Genomic DNA, 27,726 nt, shown 5'->3' with positions numbered 1-27,726 from the left:
AAACTGTGTGAGTAAATTCTGTACTTCATGGAAATGTTCAGGACAACGGATAGTTGAATTAAAAAATACATTCCATTTTCACATGCTGTGTTCATTCTTATTATTGTCAAATATTAAACAAGGGCAAATGATGCTTACAAATAAAATGATGCTATAAACGCAAAACAGAGTATACTTATCATGTTGAGCATTAAGTGAAAGTTGTATTTTTTTTTGCAGAAGCAAAAAATTTAGTAGTATTGGAGATGTCTCTGTTTATATTGTAGTTATGCCGTGCATTCTCAAGATTTGTGCAAAATGTAGTCAAATATATATAAAGGCACAGTGACAAAATGACATCATATTGAACGATAATTTTTCAAACTTGCTAATTCTATACCAGTATCAATTTTGTTAAAAATAAATATATGCAGAGCAAATGGATTTGTAATGTCAAACCTAACGAATTTTTACGAAGTTATAAATTTATTCGTACAGCTAAAAAACCGATACTCCCCACAAGAGTATGGTTTTAATGAAATAATTAAATGATATGACAATTCATGTATCTGCATCAAATAAATTGTAGTACGTGGACTCATCTTAAATCTAAGAAATTTACTTATAAATATTTTTACATTTGTCTTTTTCATATATTTATAATGCCTTTTATTTGCAACATCATAAATTATTTTGTATTCATATTAATACTAAACTTCTTATATATACATTATAAAAAGATAATAGATTCGTATTTTTGATTATACTTATTATGATAATTTTCAACAAAGAATATCATTTTACATGAAGAATGTAATAAACTGTTGTTGGCAAATACAGTTGTAATTTTTTAAAATTAAAGTTAAATTAAGTTACACGTTGGATGATTCCAATATAATACTTGTAATCTAATTCTTATAATACAATTTATATACATTCATTTTAACATACTTGCTTTAATAATAGACTTTGCTAATTGTAATAAAGTATAAAGCGTATATCTACAATACCAAACTTAGATGCGAGATTGTCACAAGAAACATGTACATTCATAATATCCTATTTTTATTAGCTGTCCATTTTTCACCTTTGTTGGATTAAAAATGCAGCGAACACGACATAGTTTTCTCTCTCCTAAGATGCCCCACAAAATGTAAATCTTCTCATATTAGAATAGCGCAGTCGGATTATTCTTTCTCGCGAATTCTTTGAGTCAAAGTTTACATTTTTAGTTCATCCATGTAGGATGACTCGATAGACACAGGGGATTAGGAGAGTAAAGCAAGTCCTATTGAGGCGGGCCGCCCATCATGCCCATCGGTTGCATGCCTTGGATTCCGTATGGTCCTGGTCCCTGTGGCGGACCTTGACCAGCAGCCATGGGCGAATGCATTTGCATCGCTGTGTTCTGAATTTGCTGTGCGGAAGCTACTTGAGTTCCTGCCGGGGACGGCACGACCTATTATAAACAGATGTAATTTGATTACTAAATTTTTATAAAAATATTTTGTTGGCGACATTCATTAGTATCTTAAATTTGACTATATCATTCATATACAATTTATATCGAGAGCCATATTTTCCATGAATTTATGATTGTAAAATGGCTTTTAAGAAATAAAAGAAGAAATAGAATATTGTTATTAGTCTCACACTGTGTATATTTTAGGTCTGTTCTTTTCAGCTGAATTTCTTACTGAATCATTTACTTTTCCTCCTTTCCTCTCAGAGAAAAAGAATAGATCAATTATGACGTCAACATGATGAAATTAATTAATTTCGATATCATATAAAAGAGAAAATGGAAAAAATGTCATCTGATTCTCATTTCTGGCATAATCTAATAGCTTTATGATTAACATACTTAAGTTTCTTCTAATTGAGATTATCACCTGTGATATAACTGGCGGTTCCGATGGTAATGTGAAATTAGCTAAAAGATCGCGTACAGCAGGGAACAACGAGCACTCTGACTGATTCGCCCCGTATTCGGCGAATCTCTTTAGCTGCATAGACGCTGCTGCAATCGCTGAGGGAGGTGGAGTAAGATCTCTTCTATCCGCTAGCTGTGTTATATTCGTATTGACATCATGCACGAACGGCAACACCAAGGACGGCGTCTCTCCTTGATATGATATACCTAGTCTCGTTATTTGCAACTGCGAAATAAATGTATAAGCTTAAGAATTGATTGAGAATAAGCAAATTATGTGCGATATAAAAAATACGAATACTCACGAAAAATAGAATTTTACTCCTGCAAACGTGTACTCCTTCCGTACCAGGAGGCACGATTGGCCCTGCGGAAGGTGGGATACGCAAACATAACTGCACGGACCACTTCAGCTGCTGCTGCTGCACAAGACTGGGAACTAGATCCAGTTTCATTATTTGCACGAAATCCTTTAATACTTTGAAACGTACGTTAAGCATCCTCCCAAAACCGGACAGTGTGTTGTGTTTGTAAGGCGGAGCAGCTACCCGCGTGTCGAAGAACTTTTCGATAATCTGCGAATAAAATAGATTATTTCTTTTTAATTATTCATGCTGAGAAAGTATATCATCATATTATCATATTAATTTATTATTGATTTTAATGACACACACACACACACACACAAATATATGTATATATAATAAATATAATAAATATTATATAATAAATATATGTATATATATATATATATATATATATACATATATTTATAAGGAAAATATAATAAAATCGATATATTTTGATTTGTAATTATTTAATTAAGAAAACATAAAATAAAAGTATATATATACATATGTTATCTATAATAACATACTATTAAAATATGGAATTTTAATTAAAATGCGATTTATATGAAATCTGATTCATCGGGGTCATTTTACAACTTTACGGAGTCTAAAATCAACTTGCGACTCGAATAGTTTATCATTTTTATAGAAACCGTTAAACTACAATTAAACGATCTATGAATGTGTAGGTATGTACAACGCACGCAAGTACAACGCTGCAAAACAAATGAAATATATAAATAATAGATCAAAGCGCGAAATTTAACCTTGAGCGCTCTGATGCTATGATGATTGTCCGACATATTTTCGGCATGTACAAACTTATAGGTGTTCTAGATAAAAATGTTTATCGTCATTTAAACATCTTATGACATATTTAAATCAAAAACATGTATAGATCGTTATCATGTAATGATTTTGCTGTAGGATGTTCCCAAACTTATGGAGGGTACTGTGTATATTAATCCTTTTTATTCTTAACCAGCTCATATTATTGACCTGTTTTTTTCTTATTTGAAGTTTATTTCATTTTTTCAAGTGAATCACGTCGCATGGATATATAAAGCATCTGCTTCAATTACCTGTAATTCTTCTAGACTCCATTGATCTTTATACTCTGGAAGTGAAAGAACCTTGATGTGAAGAGATTGGAAATGCGTAGGATTTAATCCAACTCTGCATTGCAAGCTCTCAGATTTGAAATGTACTACACCGGGCTCTGCATTGATACCAGTTAACTATAACATAATTTATATATATATATATAACGAAAATTGATTACACAAGTTGTATCCTGCAGAAAATATCTCAATCATGTTCAACAGACAAAACTTGTACAATAAATCAAATATAATGACTATAAGCGATCAAATCTTTTTAAATAAACTCTAAAAACATTACGAATATTAAAGCCTGTGTCTAGCATGATAATAGAAATCGATCCAAAATCTCGGATGGAGGAAGAATTGACCAATCTTTGCTGGATTTAAGTGTAGGAACCATCATATTAAAGAATTAATGAGTGCTCAATGATTAATTTTCTCTGTTAAATGCAGCTATTGATGTTGTATGCTCTACTCTCTTGATAAAACATATATAATGTTAATCAATAGTAGAATATTAATCCACTCTAGGTCGATGCAAACTATGTGTCCACTGCAGTCGAAAACGTTATAGGCTTGTTGTGCATAGGATGTGCATTACGCGTGGCAAGAAACCACGCGATAGTTACATATACTCTGATCTGGAAGAGTTTAATTGGCTATCGCGTTGTCTCTTGCTATGCGTAATGCGTTGACGCGTCCTGTGCACAACAAGCCTGTTTTTTATTTCTGCTCTCTCTAAACTGGTGCACCCGCTGCAATAAGTTGAAATGTAAATTTCTATTCAGAGAGTACAGGAATAAAAAACAGACCTTAAAAGTATAAGTTTCAAATAAAACCTATTGATCAAAATAGCCTCTATTGTATCATTCTTTAGATATACGGATGCTCGTTTACCATTTAGAATACAATTCTTTATTATTAGCCTAATTTTCCTAATTTTTGATTGAAATTGCCCTTCTCTTACCATTGATTTACCTTTCTTTAAGCTTTAATCCATTTATTGTTCTTTACTCATTTTATTTCTATTTATCCTAATTATTGGATTATACACAGAATATAATGAAATACTCCCGGATGCTTTTTCATGCTGACGCTCAAATTTAGCGTCAAAATAGTTTACAATACGTTCCTCCCTTAAAGGGATTATATTAGGATTTTATTAGGACTGAAATCCTGAATTATATTACGATTTGTACGCAAGTTTACTTACGCAATCTTCCGTCTGGATAAAACGTTGCAACTGTCTCCGCATGTAGACGCAGCCTAGAAATCTCTCAAGCGGAGACATATCCGGACCTGGTAAGGCGGAAGGATGATTCGATGGGCAGCAAAGCATTTCTAGAGCCTCGTGCGTGAGAAGCGTCGGCACGGCACCCGCCCAGGACCTCTGCGGTAATACTCTGGAGATGTGACTACCGGTCTTATGATCGGAGGCTTGCGGACTATGCAGCGCTGCATGACTCGGGCTTTGTCCAGGTCTCGCGGGAGAAGGTCTCGGTACACTGGGAGATCCAGGCCAGTTGGAGGCAGCCGGAGAAGCCATACTTTGAGAAGCCGGAAAAGGACTACCATCGATATGACCTGAACATTGACGTATCGTTATTAACATTGTAAAGATAGCTTTGTTCGCTTTGATATTCCTGGCAAACTTACAATTTCAATCGAAAATTATTATCATTTTTAGCTTGCATTTATTTTCAAACATAATAAAAATATAAAGCAAACTAGAAATCAATGACTTAAACGGTCTACTTGGATCTTAAATGCTTGTATGATTCTGTGTGAATTTATATATTATGTATGAAGTTCTTTGAAACGTGCACCGAAAAAAATGATTTTTCGGTCTTAAAACGCTAACTATACTAAATTACCGCAGTAATATCACGAGTTAAATTGACTAGCAATTTAATATTTTGATACTCTTTCGCATCTTCGAACGATCTTAATAATGCTGAATAACATATTATAAAAGTGTAAAGACTTTTGGTTAAGATAAAGAGATAAGGATCCAGTTATTAAGTTTATAAAACAAAAGCAGTAAATCTGAACCGAAAAAAGGTAGATACGTGCACTTCCGCATCATGCACGCATAACCGAGAGATTGATGGTAATCTAACAATCTAATATCTAATAGACATGAGCGACTAAAGTTTCGTTAAGTATATGAAATTTCGTTAAGTATATGAATAATTTGTTTTATACATTTAATTTTCTACATTTACTTTAATTTAATACATTTAATTTAATACATTTAAATTCGTGTATCTATTCAAATGAGCTTCTAGGTGATCCTTCAATACGAAATGCATATTGGCCACCGTTATTCATTTATTTAAAAAAATCATTAAAATTTTGGAAAACAAAAGTTTATTTTTCTGTTCCTACACGAGGATTGCTCTATAAGCTGAACTAATTTGAACTAATGCAAAATTTTAATCCAGCTAGCAATTCAGCAGGAAAATAAGCATCGTACGTCGGCTCAACTTATCGATTAACTGTCTTAGCGCCGAGACACTACAGTATCTCCAGATATTTGGCGAAAGCGAAAAAGAGAGTTCTAATGTAGGAATAAAAAAAACAGACCTCTGATCTAGTACAATTAGTTCAGTAAACTCGTATATTGAATTCAGTTGTCTGAATAAAAAAACTGACGTCATTTCAAAACAAAAAACGTGTACACTTTTGAACTAGCTACCAACGTAAGTATAGAAGACAAATCTAAAGTATAAAGATGGAAATATTTATTTCTTGTCACTCATACCTGTTTGCATGAATGAACCAGCAGGAGAATGCCCTACTTGAACATTACTGCAAGGACCAGGCGATGATGTCGGCATGAGACCAGCCGGACTGGGAACGTGCATTGGATTTAAAGGACTATTTGCAACAAGTCCGGATCCAGGAGATGGATGTGGTAACATATTAGGTGTATTTGGCGGTAATGACGGCGGAGATGCTAAATTAAATGAAGTTGCAGGACTACTTCCGAAACTTTGATGTTGATTTGCCTAAAAAGAAGTTTGAAATTAATCGAATTTTTTATTAAAATGCTGACAGACCAATTTTGAGAAAAAAAATTCTAATAATTGTAACGAAAACTAGAAAAACAAATCTCAAAATAACGAAGTAATAAATAAAATGCTTCCTTGGAGGAAAAAAAATGTAAAAAGAAGAATGATTTATTATCTTACAATTAGTTGGATATACTTAGGACTTGCCTGGGATATATTTGCGGTATGAGGACTGGCCGGTGTATGAGGATTACTACCAGACGGTGGTGTGAGCGGTGGATGAAATCTCAGACCTTCGCGTTGCTGGGCGGGTGATTGAGGCCCACTCCTGTGATGACCTAAGAAGCTTACGTTGCCTCCAGCACCATCGCTGTCCATAGTAACAGGCGACGGTGGATTATCATCCTCCGATTGAGACCTCCTTCTGTATACCGCATTCTCGTCGACATATTTCGACAGAAATGCCTGCAATGATAGAAACACATTTATCAGGAACAAACTCTTTAAGCATTCAATTATGCGAGTCTTTTTTTCATATATCTTACTTTTAGGCCCTGCGTAGGCGTGAACTCATCAACGACGTTACTTCTGTCGAAACGACTGTAAGCACCGTCGCGTAAGCTCACCAAACCCCCGCCGCGCAAACGTAATTCCAAACAATACATTCCTTGATACGCTATCCTTACTAAAGTGACACATTGTGGCATTATAGTAAACGTTTGTACTGGCACTCGTGGTCTCTGTAGAGAGGAATTTAGCCGTAAATCTGAACCGAAAAAAGGCAGATACGCGCGTGCACTTACCGCATGCACGCATAACTGAGGGATTGATGGTAATTTACTAATCGAAGTGAGTGGCTGAAGAGTTTCATTAAGTATATGAATAATTTGTGCCAAATTCGTGTATCTATTCAAATGAGCTTCTAGTTGTTCCTTCATTATAGAATGCGCATTGGTCACCGTATTTGTTGGACCTACAATACAAGCGGAATATTCGTTATTACATCATTTCCATCGATCGAGCGTTCGAAATTGATCGATATCGATGCGGAAAACTTACTCCTACCAAATACCATCTTAAATGCCTTGTCGTTCGTACTCCACTGTATAGTAACAGTTGCACCTTGATTTGGACCATACGCAAGAACCAGCTTGCTATAACTATAAGACTTAATGCTAACCATATTGCGTAAGTTATATTTCTCTGTAATAAAGAAGGTAATATGGCGAATTACATAGAACACAATTTATGTAATGCAAAGATGCAATGATTTTTCAGTGCAATGTGTAACGCACCCATTTTGAAATATTCAGCTAAATCATGAACAATCAAATACAAATGTACTATCTGTCCCCAATCGTTTAACAAAACATCTACAGTGCGGGAGACGGTATCCGCTGTACCCATTTCATATTGAAAGTAGACTGGCCTACGCAAACCTGTAAAATCCGAAATTTACACTTAATATCTACTATTAAAAGAAGCAGAACACACAACGTATTTTATTTGTTCATGAGAGAAGATCCGATTTTATTCGGAATCGACGTGTGCTATATTTCAGTTTAAACATTAGCAGTAGTATAGATTTTTGCATAACGCTGCATAAAACCTAAGAAAATAAATCAATTAGAATCTTTCATTTCATACTCTAAATTCCTTATGTCAATTTATGTCTTGTGCGTTATACAGCGTTAGGCAAAAGTCTGTGCTGCGGCCTTATACTATAAATTAATATGAAAACACACATTTTCACACATTTTCATATGTTACATACACACACACACACATGCACAAATACATATACATTTTTTAAAATTTAACAAAAAGAAGACTTATTAGTGAAATTGTAATAATACCTTATTGTTAAATTCATAACTTTACACTGTAAAATTATGAAAAATATACGTTAATAGACAAACTCTAGTATGAAGAAACAGTATCGAAACCTTGTTCTTTGGGATGACTGCTGGAGAGAGGACTACCATAAAATACAAATTCCACTGTCCAAGTTTTAGCCATGCCTTTGCCCTGAACTCTAATCGAGACACTCAGAAGTCTTTTGAGAAGAGCGTGCCAAGCACTGCTCGTAGCTATGCTCGGTGATGGTGCAGGCAATTGAACAAGTTTGAGTACCAATGCTGTGGCATTCGCCTCGACTTGGAGTCCCTGATGGGCTATCTCTCGTCTAGTAAGCTGCGTATTAATATTAAATTAAGATAATTTATCGTATTAAGAATTCATTAATATTCATAATTAAGAATTCATCGTATACAAGATATTTCAAACGTACTTTGCTAAATAAACAAACGACACAAACGACACTATATAGAAAACTCAATGAGAGAATGAAATCTTACTTCTTGAGCCAGAGTTACGAACGGTATTCGTTCGTCACACAAAGCGACAACGTGTGCCAATTCCGGAATAAAGTAAGCCGGATGCTTTGGTCTTCTATTCTGTGGTGTTCCTGCTGCATCTGTCCTTCCTCCGATCCCGGTGCTTCTACGTTTGTTGTTAGACGTCTCCACCACTTCTGTAATGCACCCCCCATCTTGATCATTATTCCCTAAAAAATCCACCCGTTAATCCCCCTAAAAGTAACAGAGCAGTATGCCGATACCACACTGAATGATGCCAGATGTTAATATTATTATCCGTACACTGTATTATATTACATATCGATAACGAACAAATGAGTATATTAGTAACTAATAAAAGTTAGTAAGAAGATTAATCTTAACATTCTCAGGCAGGATAGATTATATATATATAATAATTCGAGAGCATTGAGTAATATATAATTACAATTAATTAACACAGCTCGATAATTGTTAATTATAAATTATAGGGCTAAGCATGTATCTGAAATATTTTTATTTGAAAAACAATATTTATAACGTAATTGTATTTTGCGTTTTATATTTCAAATACTAAGATTGACAATTAATTTTATTTAAATCACAAAATAGAAAAAATTTTCAATCTTTCTATTTTAAATACAAAATATGTAATACTTTCATGTGCTCCGCAGAAATACTAAATATACTTGTAAAATAACTTTGTAAATAATTTGTTTTAAATAAAAGTATACTAAAAATTTGTTTTAAATAAAAGTATACTACCTTTTGTTAAATAAAAGTATTTCAAATACAATGTCCAGCCCTGATTGTAAAGATAGTTATTTATATGTTGTATATTAATTACATATTACTACTAATTCTATTTTAATTTCACAAACTAAATGTTTCTCTTTTTCTAATGGAGATAGAAAAAATGAAGAAACATTCAGATTTCAGTTGTGTATGCGTGCGTGCGCGTGCGCATATATTATAATTACATTAATCTGATTTTGATCAATTAAAGAAAAGCCCAAAGTGTTTGCTATGAGACTTGATATTAACACATAAATGAGAATCATCCCGTATAATGCATATAGTATATTTATATTTATATCATTAGCAAAGTTGAGAAAAAATTAAGTGTTAAAATTAATTAATGTTAAAAAATTAAAATTGTTATATAAGATTAGGAATTATAGTCCTAAATTATATTACAAGCTACAATTACATGATACAGTATGTATCAGATTTATTTGCATGGCATGCTTGAACATACTTCAACATACTTCTATTACAACTCTTAGTTACTCCAACAAGCGCGTTGGAGTGAGTAAAAGCTGTGGAGCATATTGAAGCATACGATGTGAATAAACCTATCTTTTGCCTACGTACTTATACATCCATGCTGATCATGCTAATAGTACATCATAAACTAAAGGAGTTGCGATAAAGCCATTTTTGGTCCCTCTAAATTCAAACGGAACTGTGGAGGGGGGGGGAGGGGTGTGTGTGTGTGTGTGTGTGTGTGTGTGTGTGTGTGTGTGTGTGTACTTCCATACCGTCCTTATAATTCCCCAGGAGAATGATCCTAAAAATCTCATCCTTCATAAATTATTATATTTTGCATTTGAATGATTTATAAGATATATAAGAGATGTGATTGATACTTTTCAAGGACTGAGATTTTTTTTAATAATGTTCCCGGAATTATCAATTTCTCAAAAACTTGTCAAAAATGTCATTTATAATATCAAGAGATGAAGGTATATTTCCTCTTTCAGTTTCATTTGAATTCAGGGAGGAAGATGACCCTTATCGCAATCCTTCCTTTACATACAAATACATGCATAGCTATAAAAAGTATTCACTTATCCATGTATCAATTTAATGATAAACAATGATAATATAGTATTGTTTATCATTAAATTAATAATTGTTATTATCTTTATTCTTATCTTATTATCTTTAGCTATTGATTTTACCTAATATCTAGAATAAGGAAGATCTGTAGTGTTAAAAATAAAAAAAAAAGATTTAATCACAAAAAATTAATGAAAAACAAAATATGTGACTTAATAAATAATAGATATTGGTATATGTATACTTCTCATACTTATCCTTATTTCAAAATATAATATAAAACTTTTATACATCTACTCACCACTATCGACACTTGTAAATGGGCCGTGAGTAATCACAAAAGTATCAAACTCAATAAGGCTTTGGACTTTCAAATACATTTTCGGTATTTCCGTTTCTATGCTATCATCGTGTGGATCATCTTCGATGGAACTATGCTTCACCACAGCAAGATAGAAAGAGCACTCTATTTCACATGGTGAGCTTTCTTTCTCTTTGAATGCGACAATCTAGAATAAAGTACAACATATGTAGACTTACGAGTTTGTGTGTGCGCGTGCGCGTGCGTGTAGCAAACTAAAATAGTATTTTAAATTATTATTATAATTTTAGTTTTTTAAATTAATAAAGATGTGTACCAATATGACTGTAGGATGTCGGTGCAATTGAACAAACATCCGATGCCGACTAATCTTAGACATAGGGTGATCTGGATGATGCAAAACAGGCAAACGTTCATGCGAGGTAGCTGGTAGATGTTGCAATGTTTTCTCACAACGTCTCTGTGTTATCCAAAATCTGTTAAAACACAACCGATGTTATTTTCAAATATGCTGAAATGTGCCCAGGAAAGATCATAAAGTATTGTAACAATTAATACCTTAATTCAGATATAAGTGTCGGAAGACGCGAATGATCCCCATTTAAGGCCATAGTTAATTCTGGGACAAGTGGTGCGTCATATTGAGGGACATGGCACTGCAGCATACCGGTATGAGTGTCAACTGTAACCAACAGCAGCTCGGCACGTAAACATGGTTGCAATATAGGCACTGATAAAATAGCTGGAGATCCCGCTAAAGTACCTAAAATATTAATTAAATTAATCTTTTCATCCTCAAATATAAAAAATCAAATATAAAAGACAAAAAAGTATTCTTAACTTACACTCAACGTCTTTCAGCATTGTTTGTAGCTCTTGTTTCAATTCAGACAAACGACTTCGGGTTCGAACGTAGATCGTGTGCACGAGTAAACATTCCATCGACAATTGATCTGACCTAATGGCTCTATGTGCTATTTCGCTTTCCTGCATAATATCACGATGTAAAATGTCATGTTTGAAAAATATAAGTGTATCATCTTACCTTACTACCTAATGACGGAATATGTACAACTGCGAGAGGCCTCGCAGGATCATGTTGATCTACTTGAACAGTCAATCTATATCCAAGCTCTGATCGTGGATCCTTTCTCGTTAATTCCCTAAAAAGATCTCATATATGAATATAAATATTATGCGTATATAAAAATTCTTTTGCAAAATACCTTTTAAATACATATATATATATATATAATTTATTTACGACAAACCAAAAGAAATAAAGTTTTTCAAAAAATATGTTTCAATGTTCTTTCATTAAAATTTTGTAATAGATTAATTTTAAAATATAATTTTGATGTAATAATTGATTGTAGAGGAATAAAAAAATGTTATTTTTAAATGTTTTTTTCATTTTTTTGCAACTAAAAAATGACAATTTTGGAATTATGTCGTTGTTGTAACAAGCGATTAGTTTTACCTCCAATAAGATATAGAAAGACATTTGCCAGGTGTATATTCGTCTACATGAATATGATCGTCCAATCTATCCCGAATCAGCCTTAACGTTTGAGAATACAAAACTTCTAATTGTAATGATTGACAAAAATAATGCAGGATATGATATACTTCTGATAGTGGGTTAGTACTTTCAGCCAATCGCGATTGAACAACCTGTCGTAAAAAATAATTAACATCCGTTAAACGTCTGAAAGTATAAGTTATCAACTTGATTTTTTTTATTCATAAACATTGAACATACTTGGTGTACATATCGAGTTTGCAAAGGATGTACCAATGCTTTTCCATCTCCAGTCTCTCTATCCGAAACCAAAATTTCTAATTCTAATAGTCTCCATGGAACTGTTGGCCCATCACCCATAACCGTAAGAGATACTGAAAACTCTTGCTCGATAAGAAACGTCACTCTTCCTGCCTCGATCTATACATCAATAATAAATTAAACTTAAAATAATTATGCATTTTTTCTTCTACAAAATAATTATATCTTATAATAGAATTTATATTTCTGCTTATCAAATAAAAATAAAAACCTTTGAGAAATCAAAGCTGGATGTTATTGCAATTATAATTTATTGTGTATAACAATTATTTAAACGTTTTGAGCCATGTTAGAGTCCTCTTCAGCATTACATTAACACCGTAAGTAAAATATATACAAAATTGGTTAGACAGTTATACACAATTGAATCATTACAATGTGTTTAAGATACAAAAATTATTTGTTCGTCGTTATATGAACTATGGATAAGATGTATCCGAATGAAATATTCAACTCGTATTTATATGTCTCCAATAATGTCCATTAAATTTCCAAATATATAAATAATAAAACTTAAGTCGATGAAATAAAGATTGAAAATTAAACAAAGATTGATAATTAAATCAAAACTTACATGATAGTTAAGATGAGCATATTAAGCAACATTGACAGCACGCTTATCGTGGATCATAACAAAACACTCGATAAACTAAAGAAGAGGGGAAAACATCAAGTTTTAGAAATTAAAGTAGTGTATAAGGGATCTAAAAATTCCATATCACTCTATACATTCAAGCTCTTTTTTTATGTATAAATATCATTTCAGATTAGTCGTTTGTTTAAAAAGCTTTCTCTATCTAGAATTTTTATATTATCCAGTCTCAAAATTATGTGCAAATTCCAGTCTGTGTTCAGTAATTACGGAATATTGCGACATATTCCAATTAATAGTTCTTATGCTCCTTAATTCTTGTCGTTTCTGCTGATTTGACGTAAGATGCATCACGATCCTTGCAATCAATTCTGTAAATGTTTATATGTGACAAAACTGGGAATTTATCCTTGAATACTTGATAAATTTATATAGCTTGTTAACCCCTGTACACTTTAATCAAGTCTAAGACTTGATGCTTCCCCCTCTTCTTCAGTTTGTCGAGTGTTTGTTGTGTTGGTGTTTATCACATACATGTATCTCATTAGATTCATGATAAGCATGCTGTCAACATCGCATGATATGCTCATCTGTTAACTGTCATGTAAGTTTTTGATTTAATTATCTTTAGTTTAATTTTCAATCTTCATTGATTTAAGTTCTATTATTTAGTGAATTTGGAAATTTAACAGATATTATTGCATACATATGAGTTGAATATTTCATTTAGATATATCTTATCTACAGTTTACATAACGATGAACAGATAATTTTTGTAATCTTAAACACATTGTAATGATTCAATTGTGTATAATTATCTAATCAATTTTGTATATATTTTACTTATGGTATTAATATAATTGCTGAAGAGGACTCTAATCATCGAATCATGGATCGAAACGTTTAATTAATAATGTTATACATAATAAATTATTATCGCAACAATATCCAGCATTGGATTTCAAAGGCTTTTTATTTTTATTTGATTTACTTCATTAAAACCTACATTTCTATTGATTTTTACTTATTTTTCATATATAATTACCTTCAAATTACGCATTTGTGGCAACAAGTTTCCAGTGACTAATCTATGTTGAATGACTTGATTCAATCTCTGCAATGTACTTCTCTTTTCTGTAGGAGTGATAGGATCTGGAGGCACTATTCTCTCCTATTCAAACACAATAATTTCTCAAATCATATTTTTTAATATATATATATATATATATATATATATATATATATATATATATATATATTTCGTGTATATTTACTCGAATACAAGCTGGTAATCTGCCGTATGTTCCAGTGGTAAGTACTTCTACGGCTGCAGGAATATGGAAATTTGGAAGTCTAGCGTGTACCAAAGTATCACGAGCCATTCTCGCCAGCATATCCGCAGTATCGACAAAAAGCAGTGATTGCTTATCTAAAAACGCCATTATGTGCTGAAAAGAACAAATTATTAGACCGTACGTTTTAATTGTGTGGTTACAAAATGTGTAAAAATGTGCATACTGTAGATTTATCCACTTTAGATGCGCTATTTGCCCATTTTACCAGTGCCAATAAACGAACGTACAATTGCCTCGTTCGAGCGGAAAAATTATAAATTTCAATTTTGCGTTCCATGTCTGTTTTACGAGGGAGTCTAAACAAAGAGATACAGAATAAACCATAATATCGTAAAGTATGGAAACATTTTTCGATATTTCTCTATTTTGTACGTACAGTTCAGCAAGAACAGTGAGTTCATGATATGTTCGTTGTATAATAAAATCTATAAGCATCCCCAAGGATATAGATCCACCACGATTACCTTCCTGTGGTATGTTATTTGTGACGGGAGTTTGATGGCCTTCTAAAGGTACTGGCGCCATTTTGATATCGTTTTTAATAGAAAGTATCTTAATTCGATGTACACTTATAGACGTTTCCTCTACAAATGACAAAAATTGTATTATTACTTTAAAACTATATAGATAAATAATATACATCACATATAATAAACAACATACTTTATATTAACAGTGTACATATGTTTTGATTTTAAAAATTAATTTATTTAGTATTTGGTTACAGGAACATGTATTCATAATATTTTATATAGAAAAGAAAACAAAACGCAGAGAAAGATTTGATATCTCTGTATAAAATACAATTGTAGGTACAGTTTCATTATATTCCATAGTGATAAAACAGAAAATCCTTTTATAGAAATAGACATTTCGAACATTGCCTATCACAATAATTCAAAAATAAAATTTCAAATCATAAGCCATAAGAAATTGACCAATTACAATTGAATATGAAAACAATAATAGACTATAATGGATTAATTTCTTATAGCTTTCGACTCTATTGTGGAACAAGTTTAAGTTTTAATCGGTGAAATTAGTTAATAGCCAACTTGTACAACAAATGGACTGTCTATATTAAGTCATTACCCATTATTATTAAGTTTTAAGTCTTACACACATTCTATACTAAATCATTAGTAATAAATCAAGTTAGAAGCTAGTAATTGACTAATCAATTATTCTTCTTACACTTGACTGTGATTGATCAATTTTTAGCTTCCGATTTATTACTAATGGCTTATTGTAGAATGACCATTAAGCTATAAGAAAATGATCAATCATAGTCAAGTTTTTTTCACATTCAACTGTAGTTAATTTCTTATGATTTAAGCTTAGATAATGACTTATTATAGAAAACCTATATCGACCACTATTACCGGCTACCAACTCATTGTAGAACCCCAATTATAATCTCGACGATTTCATATAAGACTTTTCATCTTGGAATGTTCCACAAAATCTGCCAGTGAAAGCACCTAAACTTTTTCTGGGACATCCTGTATAGTAAAATATTGTACTAAAACTTTTTTTTTTCATCAAACTTTAAATATACTAAATATATAACTTCAAAAAGACAGTAAATATGTCGATGATGGAAGCCAACTCTGATGACCTTGACATACAACAGGTTGGTAAAACTTTTTTTGTTAATAACTTTTTAATGAATAACGAGCGACGGCTAAAACCCGTTGAAGATCACTCAGAATCATGATCTTGACAACATATATTAAGATCAAGGTCATAGGGGGAGTTCTTCTCATCGACATATTTATCAAGTAGACTAATGATGAATCCAGTCACTTGTACTATAGTGGATGCACTCGAGCAGATCGGACGTGCGTCTTGTCTTGCTTCGAGTGTTGCATCACCTCAATTATAATATATTTTTGAAAAGCGTGACCAGCTTCGACTGTGCAATTGTATCTCATTAGTCCTTTCATTTGTCTGACCGCGCGTCGAAGCGTCGTGATTGCAGGCGCCCAGTGTCTTAAGAGCTGCCTTCCATTTTCATTTTGATTGTATCATTTCTTTTTGATACATCTGTCCAGTTCGAGATGGCCAGTGCATTGCATTCCAATTTTTATATTTATTTTACTACATCTCGAAGAAAACTGGCCAAGTAATCCTCGAAAAGAGGACCAGGGCCACTCAAAATCAAAGAAGACTTGTATTGTACTAGATTAGTATACATTAAAGATTGCTTTATATAAAGTATCTAAATGCAATGGCACAATCAACTTTAATAAAATAACAAATGCATATTCTATTAAATAACATGATAATAACATTATTGAATATTTAATTGTTTAGAATATTTGTATGCTTCTTTATATTTAACTTTGTTACTTGTATGTATAATAGCTTTAGTAAACTAATCTAGTGTAACACAAGTGACTGAATTCATTATTTATATCTATTTGATTTTAATATGTCAAAGACAGTTTACATTAATACTACAGTAATATTATATGAAAATGAAAAGAATAAATTAGAAGAGAAAGAAAGATAGAAAAAATATAACATATGAAAATCTGAGTTGATAGTATATAATGAGTTGATAGTCAGTAGAAGTTGATTGCTGGTTACTGATTCACCAACTCGCTTTCAACTCTTCAACTGTGGACTACTGACTCATTGCAGATGTGGATTAAAGCAGAAGAGGTTTAGATAGAACATATAAATATGCATGTAGAAAATAAATTAAGATTTTAGGGAAGGAAAAAGGAGAGATGAGAAATTAGGAAAACAAGAAAAATAAAGGAAAAGAGAATACGAGTAAGAGTATGAAGAATTAAAGAATTTAATTTAAATCAAGTGGCTTTGGTCAACAAGCTAATCAATAAAGATTATTATTAATATTATAATGTCCTCTTACCTAAATTTTTAAAAAATTAAGCTCACGCTGTCTACTAATTCATCATATTTTACATCTGGAGTGCACAAATCAGTACCCAATTGTTTTAACGATGTCGCACGATGTTCAACATGATTCGAAACTGCAGTCAATGCTTCCTTCGCGATTTTACAGAAGAAAAAACAAAAACAAAAACAAACTGCTTTTCATCGTAGCTTTGTGGCTTGTGTATACAAGATACATTTAATTATTAACAGCATATTCAAGTATATATCCATTTAATAACTAAATTTATACGACAGAAAACGACTATACAACTCTAGTTATATAAAATTATTAGATGGTGCAAACGTAGAGACACAGTGAGTGAGTTCGGGGAGACTATTCGCGCTATGGTAAAGTCACTGAATGTATTCAGAACGACAACCGCTCACTGAGCGCTCAATGAGTTCTTTCATCTGATTGGCATATTCCGTTAGATCCTAAAATATAGACTAGTCAGATGGTGCTGCTTAGATGTCGCTTTTTAGCGGCACGTAGCGCAGAAGCCACTATAATCTATATTTGTCTTTCATCGCTCCTGAATACTCTATGACGTAATCTGGCCATATTGTCTCCGCTTACTTTATGGAGACAGGAGCCAATAACTAAGGGACTCTGCACAATAAAAGGAACAGGGAACAGAGAATAAGAATTTTAATCTGTCAGAAATCATGTATTGTGAATACACAGGTTCTGACAGGTTAAAATTCTTATGCTCTGTTCCCTGTTTCTTTTATTGTGCGGAGCTCCTAAGGAGAAGAAGAATGATCTGGATTAAACCTTCGGTGAAAACTAGGCCATTGATTGTGTCCCCTTGGAATATTTCTAATTTATGAAGACAGGGATGTGAGAACAGTCTTCTTAGAGCGGTCTTTTTACTGTCTAGGCTGCAACTTCTAGGTAGCTAGGCTCCAAATAGGCAGGATATGTTATTTTTTTTGTTCGGGGCGGCGTAACTGCTCTATTATCTTGAGTGAAACTGAGGTTACATCGGTCGGCTGTTAAAACGCAATTCACAAATACTACAATACGTTGACGTAACATCCGGTCGTATCAAATTTTACACTCATGAATGTAACAATTAAGAACAAAACGTGGACCCCCAAAATCAAATCCCAGGCATTCCTGCTGCGAACTGTACATACATTCATTTTTAGGAACTATATTACTACATCCATATTTTGACATTGTCGATAAAATCGTATCGTCGAAAGTGGATGTAGAGTTAAGTTGTGAAACTGAGCCTTAGAGCACTTTCATGTGTTATATTACTTATATTTATTACTTTGTGTTTTGTGTGTGTAAGAATTATATTAAATTATATATAAAAACACTATTATTTTTTTAGTACGCTTATAAAAGTGTCGCGTGGTAAGGAAATTTTTCCTATCATTTTCATTTTTTTCTTTCCTTCTGCTTGCTGCGCCAGCAATTTTTTTCTTCTGGTAACATCACCACCATACTGAAAAAAGTGAACGCAATATTAATGAAGTTATCCTAAAGTTTAAGTCTGCTCTTATTTTTTTAATAAGATATACCAAATATTTACTTACTAATTTCGCTGTTACATCCTTTTTATAAGGCTTCAAAGTTTCTCTTGCAATTATTTTACTCCCTATTGCTGCTTGGATCGCTATTTCGAACAGTTGTCGAGGAATAGTATCAAGAAGCTTGATACATAACTTCTTGCCTATCTGAGTCGCTTTTGTTCTATGTACAATTGTGCATAATTCTTCTACCATTTTTCCATTTAATAAAATATTCAACTAAAATTTATATATCAAAGTACATGCCAATAAAAAGTTTAACATTGCACAAGAATAATTTATAAGTGGCATTTAAAAATTACCTTCACTAAGTCGGCTATTTGATAGCCATAATCTTCATAATCGAAACTAGCATAACCAGAACTTATATTCTTCAAAGAGTCATGAAAGTCGATAATTATTTCGTTCAATGGCATCACATATTGCAGCATGAATCTGTCATTGCCAATAGTCTTATTCAGTTTTTCTACACCTCGCTTTTCCCAGCAAAGTGATATAATTTCTCTCATGTATGTATCTATACATTTTACAAAGCATTGATTAATCTACAGTATTAAATAAAGTATTAAATAAAATAAAAATGAGAAAAAAGTCATCAAATTTCTGATCAAAGTATTCGAAAATGTATTTATTTTCTATTTGTTGATATATCTTTAAATTTAATTTTGAATGAATTAAATTGTACTTTACTATGAAATTGCAAATACCTGGCGTAATGATCGTCGCAATAATCATAGGTTCATAAAATTCAGTGACAATTTGGGGATCTGGAAAATATACTGGATTATTAAAGATCACTGTATCGCCTCGATATTTCGTTATATTTTTACTGCCAAAAATCTTTGCTTTGTAAGTCACTGCAGGTGCTGTAACTATTGGTTGTGCCCCATATTCCTGTTCAAGACGTTGAATAAAGACTTCCATATGCAATAAACCTAAAAAGCCAATTCTCAATCCTCTTCCAAGTGCAGCACTGTAATATTATTTTTTTTCGTCGTTTTATCAACATGTTTGTTATTCATGTAATTTACATTCATTTGCGTCAGGATTTTATATTATCAACAACATTTATATATTATAGAAAACAATTTTCATTCATAAAGCTTGCAAATGATATAACTTTTACCTCGACTCTAAAGTGGCATTTACAGCACTGTCATTTAGAGCAAGTTTGTCGATTGCTGCTTGTAAAGAGGACAATTGTGACTGATCCATTGGATATACTCCTGCAAACACCATTGGCTTTGGTGGATTGAATCTTTCTAAGGAATCAACAGACTGATTCCGCAGATGCAAAGTATCACCAATGTGAGCCTCCTTAGACTTCATACTGCATGAAATAGCGCCTACTTGTCCAGCAAATCTACATTACATTAAATAGCACACATTAAAAATCAATCAGACACATATATATATATATATATACAGGGTGGGCCATCTATTGGTACGTTTTTAAAAATGCGATCAAATGAGCATACATTGATATTTTTTATTAATTTTTTTTTTGTTGTGAAGCTAAAAGTATCCGCGTCAAGAATGAAAAACGATTTCGTTCATGTGGCTCCCTCTACTGGCCTTACAGTATGCCATTCGGTCACCCCAATTATTAATGACATTTTGGACTACCTCGGCGCCAATTTCACTCAAAACAGTCGTAATATAATGTCATCCACTAACATCCCTTTCTCACGAACTTTCCTCACCAATTTGCGTATAGCTCCTTCGATGGGTGCTCTATCACGACCCATATTTCTTTTCAAAATTCGTACAGTTTCGGCGACACAGCACTGACTTTGAAAATAAGTTTTTAAAATTTCAAAACGCTCTTCAAGAGAAAACATGTTGTTTCGTGCCGCGGACGGTATGACTAATAAACTGTCAAAATTTCGGGTCTGTAGCTCGGTGTTGCCATACGACGAAATTCAAAAACGTACCAATAGATGGCCCACCCTGTATATATATATATATATATATATATATATATATATATATATATATATATTCAAGATAAAAGGCAAAAGAAAAAAAATTTAAGAAGTTAAATTAATATTTTTATTGGTCTCTTAAAGAGTTACATTGATTTAAGGAGCTTTATTCTAGATGATAAAATAAGAAATCAAAAGAAATCAAGAACCACAAAATTGTGATAAATTTTATTATATATATACATATATATATATATATATATATATATATATATTGGGTCATCTAAAAAGTATCCGCGGTTTTTTGTCACTAGATGTGTGTTGATGGTCATATATCTAATGACAAAGTACCGCGGATACTTTTTAGATGACCCAAAAAAAAAAAAAAAATATATATATATATATGTATACATACATATATATATTTTTTATAAATATTCATGTGCATGTTAGACACATAATTACCTTTACATAAATATTTAAACCTTTAGAATTTATATAAAAAATTAAACCAATATCTCAATTTTGTTATTCTTGAGATTTTCGTCTTATTTAGAATTACTTCTAAAATTTTCTGACTTATCATCAAACACTCTCCAATTTAATTTATAATAAAGTATAATTAGTTTATATAATAAGAGTTATACTCACTCACATTGTCTTCACATTTTCTATGTAAGGTCTGAGAAGAAAAATGTTTCGAACTTCATATGATTTTTTCATATATGCAGAACTAATTTGTTTGCCAATTGACAATGCTCCATCTTTCACATAAATTAAAGAAATCGTCCCTTTATGCTTGTCATACCAACTATCAAATATCAGTGCTCGGAAAGGCTTATCTCTAGCTACCGTAGGTGGTGGAATTCTTTCAATTACAGCATCTAGAACTTTATTGATACCAGTGCCCAACTTGGCAGATATCTTTATAACATCTATGTGATCCACATCAAGTAACATTTGTAACTGTTCCTTGACCTTCTCGGGATTGGCGTTCTTCAAATCTACTTTATTAATTACTGGAATTATTACAAGATTCTTTTCTCGTGCTAAATAGTAATTGGCTACTGTTTGTGCTTGAACACCATCATTAGCATCGACCAGTAGTATAACTCCTTGACAAGGAGCCAGTGATCGATGAACTTCTGCTGAAAAATCCACATGTCCTGGCGTATCGATAAGATTCAGAAGATACTTTTTGCCTTGATATGAATAAAACAGTGATGCTGTTTGCGCTTTCACTGTGATCCCACGTTCTTTCTCCACTTGTAAATTGTCCAGGATCTGCTTGCCAGAATTTGCTTTTATAGCACCTGTTAATTCCAGTAATCTGTCTGCTAATGTACTTTTACCATGATCGACATGTGCGACTATACTAAAGTTACGAATGGCTTCAACTGGTACATTGTACTCTACATCGGTTGTCGCTTGTGTGGAGAAATATCTGCTTGATGAATATGTCCATTTTCTAGAACAAGGTGTAAAACTAATTGAACGTTTCAATTAATTGAATAAAAGTTTTTTTTCTTTCAAATCAAGATTCTTATGAATGATTTTGTAACCTTTGATGTTTGAAAAGTCTCGCATTACGAACGGCACGGATGATTTCGATGCACAATGAATTTAACATAACATTACGCATTTTTATGCGTGTCATATTAAGCAAAAATATATTAACATAAGTTGATTATTACAAAGTGCGACAATTTCTTGTCACACTCTATTCTAAATGATTTGTAACATTTCCTTCTCTACGCGACAAGCAGTAAACATTTTTACTGCTTTACTTATAAATAAATATTTAATATAATCGGTTTCACTTAAATTTCGATAAAATTACACTTAATTGATGTGTTTTCACGTAAAAATAAATATTTGAGAAGAAAAAAATAATCTCTTTTATCACATTGCCTAAGGCCAGAACTACAGCATTGAAGAATGAGATTGAAAATTGAAAGATTGAAGTTTGACCAATCAGAACAAAAGGAGCCAAAATTTCTCTCCTTATTGGTGAAATTTCAATCTTTAATCTTCAATCTCAATGGCTGCGTTCAGCAAACTCAACAGTTGAGTAAACCCTTGCTGTTATTGGTGTATTCTTTTAGATTGTCCAACCAGATTTGAGATCTAGAAGAATATATCAATAGTAGCGAGCTTAACTGTTAAGTCTGCTGAATGCAGCAATCTTCAATGCATAATCTGACCTAATATTGTACATGAGCAGATAAAGCGAGCAAATTTACTAGGTGTTGACCAATAAAATAATCAGTATTCTAGTAAATTCGCTCACTTTTATAATTTTCACCTCATTTCAAGATACAGAATCGATCCCCTACATCAAAGTAGCGCACCTTTTATCTGAGCCGAGTCTTCCTATTGGCTATTTCATTTATCATTTCGATTTAGTTGCCTGTCGTCCAATAAATATAAAAATATTATTGGTATAGGATATGGTTAGTAGGTCCACAAAATGGAGGATGCGCTACTTTGATATCTACCAAAGCATAGAGAATGAACTGCAAGATCCATGTATCAAAATCGTCGATAAAAGTAAGAGAGAGAGATCGTGGAAGACGGCCATCTCTGTTTCTTTCGATTCAATGGCGTAATGGGAGAGAGAATGAGAGATTAGACCATTTATTGGTCTCTCATTATTGTCAATCACATTTGATTACTATTGGGTCATCTAAAAAATATCCGCGGTTTTTTGTCACTAGATGCGTGTTGATGGTCATATATCTAGTGACAAAGTACCGCGGATACTTTTTAGATGACCCAATATTTACTTAGAGCTTTACTTTCATCTGATTGGCATATTCCGTTAGATCCTAAAATATTGAATGGGTGCATTCGGAAGTCAGAACTATGACACGATGCTCAATGTTGTTCTGAATGCACCCATATGAATCTGATATGATAGATTTTCTAACCCGAATATCTGTCAGTTCTAGCAATTAATATCTCGGTTCGCTTTAACGGGATAAAGTGACACTTTTTTACAAATTCGTTCATTTCGTGCAGAATTGCTTTGAATGAGTTTATTAACTGATTAACATCGGAAGTGAAGAGGCTAATCTCAATAATTAGCCTATTTTCTTGTCAAATTTATTTTTTTTTTTGTAAGAAACACATCGATTCGGTGTATTTTTATCAAAATTTAAAGTGCAAGAGGTCTTCTTAATACCCTCTTTAGGATACGTCTGTTCGAAGCTTCCTGTGATAATTCGACGTGCCTGTTTAGAGAATGAGTATGCAAGACACGGAAATTTGTGGATTTCTCTACGTTAAGTCGACGAGAAAAAGATACAACGCAAAGATCGCACAAAGGGTGAGGAAAAGGGCTTTGACTCTGTCGAAGGTATGGAAACGTTTGTGGTGTTCAATAAGGAAGTTGAAACCCGGTCTCGGTTTGCAAGTCCAGTTTGATCAGAAACTTAGCTACCACGACAATGCTTTGAAGCAAAACGAGAAAGACAGCTCAGTTGTGATACCACCAAATGCCATCGTACATCGTATTCTGTCTAGTACGAAGCAATTCGCATTTAGTATATCATCGGCAGTGGATAGGAAGCCTCTGTTGTCATTGTCCGCTAATTCGGAGACTGAGACTCAGCGTTGGATGGCGAATATCAGACACTTGTTGAAGCCCAGAAGGCACTGTTGCATTGAAAGATCATATGATGTATCCATGGTTGATAACGCACATTCGAAGGCAGCAGGTTTAATTGGTTGGTATAATTGTCAGTTTGGAGCTAGTCAATGATACAAGTCCAGTTTCACTAATATAAGATTAACTTCAATCTTAATTAATGTATTTTTTATGTTTTTCTAATTCTTAAAATTAGGAAAAGATAAAGAATAAATTGAACTGATCAATCTTACATTGGTGAAATCAAGCTTAAGAGTGTTTTCCAATGAGAGACATGTATGGCATAACACAGTGAATTATTACACCCTCATTTGCAATGCTAAACAAAGATGAAATGATGACTGTGTTTTACACTATCTTTTGCTGAAAAGTATCAATATATATAACTAAATCAAGCTTTTAACTTTTGGTGAAACTAACTGGTTGATAGAGAAGCTATACAATGAAGAACAATTAATTATGTAGACTTCTTTCTATCATTATGTATAATCTCTTTTCCTTTAAGTAACCAATGTTAATTGAAAGGAGAAAACTATGCATATATTCTCCATATATTCTTTTTTCAATCAACCCTGATACTTAAAGGAAAAAAGGGAAAAAAAATAAAAACAGTACTTTTCCAATATGTCAATTTTATGTTTTTTTGAGAAAAAATATTTATATATTTGATATATCTAGATATATATGTCATTGAATATATATCCTTAATTTAGTAAATCTATGAATATCAACGTGATTTTTATTCTTTGGCAGGTTTATATGGAGATTTGATCGCCAACCAAACAGGAATTTTCATTAGAAATGTTCACACAGGCGAGATAGCTAAAACTTTCAAATGGAAAGAATTCACTCAATTTCACTTAATGACAGCAGGTCGTCCAGAAGATGTGAAGCGTATTTGTGTAATACATACCAGCAAAGAGTTTTGCTGTGGCATTGGAGAACTTTACATATTTTGTCTTGACGCTAATAAATTACTTCAAGACTTGGTAACACAGGGCCGTGGTCCGAAACATCGACAAAAATTTTTACATTCTGATAGCGAGAGTCTTGAAACAAGGAAACACAACGAAATCAGTAGTCTTTCTTCACCATTAAAGAGTGATGTACCTCTTTGTATGCTTAATACTGACACTAATTGGTATGTATCATCACAGGATGACAACAAAAATAGCTAGAAAGTTTTTGTGTTTATTAAGTTATTAATAATAAATGTATATTTACAGAAAACTTTAAGAGTGTTAAACTTTAACTATATTTGATTAAATACTAAAAATAATATAAAATGACTACTTTTAATTTGGAAACAAGCTTTAAAGTGCTTTGGGAACGCATCAACGATGGTATCTTTCCACCAATAAATTTTTCCCAGATAGCCATTCTTTAGTTCATTAACTGATGAAATTTTTTTGATGTAGAATTCTCTCTTTGATATTTATGCATTATACTATCCAGATAGCACGTTGATGAAAATGATGATAAATAACGTCAATTTGTTACCTGAGTAATAATTTAATAAACACGTAAAACTTTGTGACCAAAATTTTTTGTCATCCTGTATATAGAAAATTAAGTAACTATATTAATATAATAATGCATATTAAATTTGAAAAACAGTTTAAGAACATCGATCAGCACTAAAGTTGTGAAGAATATGTATCACTCGGAACCTAATCTAATGTACAGTGAAAAACTTCATTCCTGTAACAGAAAATCCAATACCTCTATTGCTTCTGGAATTTATGAAGAAATTATGGATAATATTTGTTCTCCTAAAATGTCATTCACTTCCAATGAATATAAGGATACAGATAAAATTTCATGCAATTTGCAAATGGAACCTCCAGCATTACCACCACGACAGAAGTATAGGCCAGAATACATAGAAGAAGATAGGTAAGATTGTTTTATTTTATTTTATTACAATTACCTCCTGAGAAAATTAAATATAAAATTAGAACAATTTAAAAATGTGAACTCGGTTTTAAAACAGGATGGATACAGAACAGTATTCTCATCAAGAAGTTTCCAATTTTAAATCAAGGATACAAAATACAATATGTACGCAAAAAAGTACTCTTACAGATTCTTCCAGTTATGTTCCAATGTCACCACAATTGAGAGACAATATGCTTAAGTCTGATGTTTTGGAAAATTCAAAAGAAAATGACTATGTAATTATGCGATAACATTATATGACGTAAATATGTGAGTGAGTCAATGTATATTTTGATTTTCTAGAATTATTTATTGACTCACCTATCGTAATTGATATAAAGATTAAGAAAAAATCTAATAGATAACAAAACGGTAGTAGATAGCATATATAAAATATTAAAAATATATATGTAGAATGTAGATAGTAAATATATACAAAAAGCCGTCCAAAATGTACTACTTCGCTTTTTATATTCTATAATGTAAGGAATGAGAAAGGGTTTATTAAAATTTAAAAGAATATAATCATTTAATAACATCTTGTAGACAAAATACTTATTTTCAATATTGTTAAATATCGATATATTTTTATTAATTTTATAAAAAAATAAAAGTGAAATGTGAGAAAACAAATGCATTTAATGCATTTGGTTCAATCAAACTAAAAATTATACAAGAACAATGGTTTTTAATCAGTGTCTTATAATTAATGCTCGAGTGAAATATTATTTTTAAAAGTATACAAAATTTACTCTATGAACTATAATCTACTGTAAATTATATAATATCACTGATATATATTTTCTATATGTCTATATTTTATTCATTCAAATGTTTTTTTATGTTACACGATACACAATGTTATAAATAGAATTCTGTTTCAAATTTGGTAATGAATTATAGATCGTCTTAAGAAAAAATACCAAAAAAAGAATTAAAAAGATTATATATTAATTTACGCATACAACAACATATATAAATTAAATTTAAACAAAATTTAAACAATCTCTAATTATTGACTGATTAACATCGTGATTTTTATTATACAACAATTAATAAGATTAACAAATATTAT

The 27,726-nt window shown here is 32.0% G+C and overlaps 4 protein-coding genes and 1 long non-coding RNA gene across 10 annotated transcripts in view; 3 read left to right on the top strand and 2 right to left on the bottom strand.

Moving 5' to 3' along the window:
- The window catches only part of Tsp66E (Tetraspanin 66E), a 51,149-nt gene extending 46,393 nt beyond the window's left edge, over positions 1–4,756 (top strand). Inside the window, exon 9 of the mRNA XM_087413509.1 lies at positions 4,625–4,756. Within this exon, the coding sequence (XP_087269635.1) occupies positions 4,625–4,635 (11 nt within the window). The 3' untranslated portion in view covers positions 4,636–4,756. The remainder of the gene's footprint in view (positions 1–4,624) is intronic.
- Positions 76–17,941, bottom strand: MED14 (mediator complex subunit 14). 5 transcript variants are annotated; one of them, XM_087413494.1, is made up of 26 exons: positions 17,572–17,940; positions 16,073–16,192; positions 15,067–15,274; positions 14,854–14,986; positions 14,610–14,783; positions 14,381–14,506; positions 12,663–12,842; positions 12,381–12,574; positions 11,946–12,063; positions 11,746–11,887; positions 11,459–11,663; positions 11,217–11,376; positions 10,880–11,087; positions 8,737–8,945; positions 8,326–8,572; positions 7,675–7,818; positions 7,439–7,582; positions 7,183–7,352; positions 6,925–7,119; positions 6,587–6,844; positions 6,130–6,376; positions 4,579–4,949; positions 3,345–3,500; positions 2,218–2,487; positions 1,872–2,138; positions 76–1,438 (listed from the first exon to the last, which is right to left on the bottom strand). In XM_087413494.1, exons 3-26 carry the CDS (start codon positions 15,213–15,215, stop codon positions 1,268–1,270), a joined length of 4,638 nt encoding a protein of 1,545 aa, XP_087269620.1. In that variant the 5' UTR covers positions 15,216–15,274; positions 16,073–16,192; positions 17,572–17,940; the 3' UTR covers positions 76–1,267. The 5 variants fall into 5 exon arrangements, with proteins under 5 accessions (XP_087269620.1, XP_087269616.1, XP_087269617.1 ...); XM_087413490.1 differs by having other exon boundaries at positions 6,925–7,352; positions 17,572–17,941; XM_087413491.1 differs by having other exon boundaries at positions 6,925–7,352; positions 16,080–16,192; positions 17,572–17,941.
- LOC147907348 (uncharacterized) lies at positions 13,831–15,126 on the top strand. The gene is made up of 2 exons (XR_015547455.1): positions 13,831–13,939; positions 14,645–15,126. It is a non-coding gene; the product is annotated as an uncharacterized LOC147907348 (long non-coding RNA).
- Positions 17,942–18,846: 905 nt separating the features above from the next.
- Positions 18,847–23,023, bottom strand: waw (Translation factor waclaw). 2 transcript variants are annotated; one of them, XM_087413495.1, is made up of 7 exons: positions 22,627–23,023; positions 21,720–22,550; positions 20,266–20,502; positions 19,847–20,112; positions 19,442–19,656; positions 19,146–19,358; positions 18,847–19,054 (listed from the first exon to the last, which is right to left on the bottom strand). In XM_087413495.1, the coding sequence occupies exons 1-7, from the start codon at positions 22,719–22,721 to the stop codon at positions 18,929–18,931; spliced, it is 1,983 nt and encodes a 660-aa protein (XP_087269621.1). In that variant the 5' UTR covers positions 22,722–23,023; the 3' UTR covers positions 18,847–18,928. The 2 variants fall into 2 exon arrangements, with proteins under 2 accessions (XP_087269621.1, XP_011055407.1); XM_011057105.2 differs by having other exon boundaries at positions 21,720–22,532.
- A 903-nt stretch (positions 23,024–23,926) lies between these two features.
- Positions 23,927–27,189, top strand: LOC105146688 (hypothetical protein). Its single transcript, XM_011057106.2, has 4 exons — positions 23,927–24,792; positions 25,467–25,854; positions 26,331–26,609; positions 26,707–27,189. Exons 1-4 carry the CDS (start codon positions 24,309–24,311, stop codon positions 26,900–26,902), a joined length of 1,347 nt encoding a protein of 448 aa, XP_011055408.1. The 5' UTR covers positions 23,927–24,308; the 3' UTR covers positions 26,903–27,189.
- The last annotated feature ends 537 nt before the right edge of the window (positions 27,190–27,726 follow it).

The sequence above is a fragment of the Acromyrmex echinatior genome, chromosome 14, assembly GCF_024713525.1.
Source record: "Acromyrmex echinatior isolate Ae372 chromosome 14, ASM2471352v2, whole genome shotgun sequence".
Classification (NCBI taxonomy): domain Eukaryota; kingdom Metazoa; phylum Arthropoda; class Insecta; order Hymenoptera; family Formicidae; genus Acromyrmex; species Acromyrmex echinatior.
The sequence above is the reverse complement of the archived record's forward strand: the minus strand, read 5'-3'. Positions and strand labels throughout refer to the sequence as shown.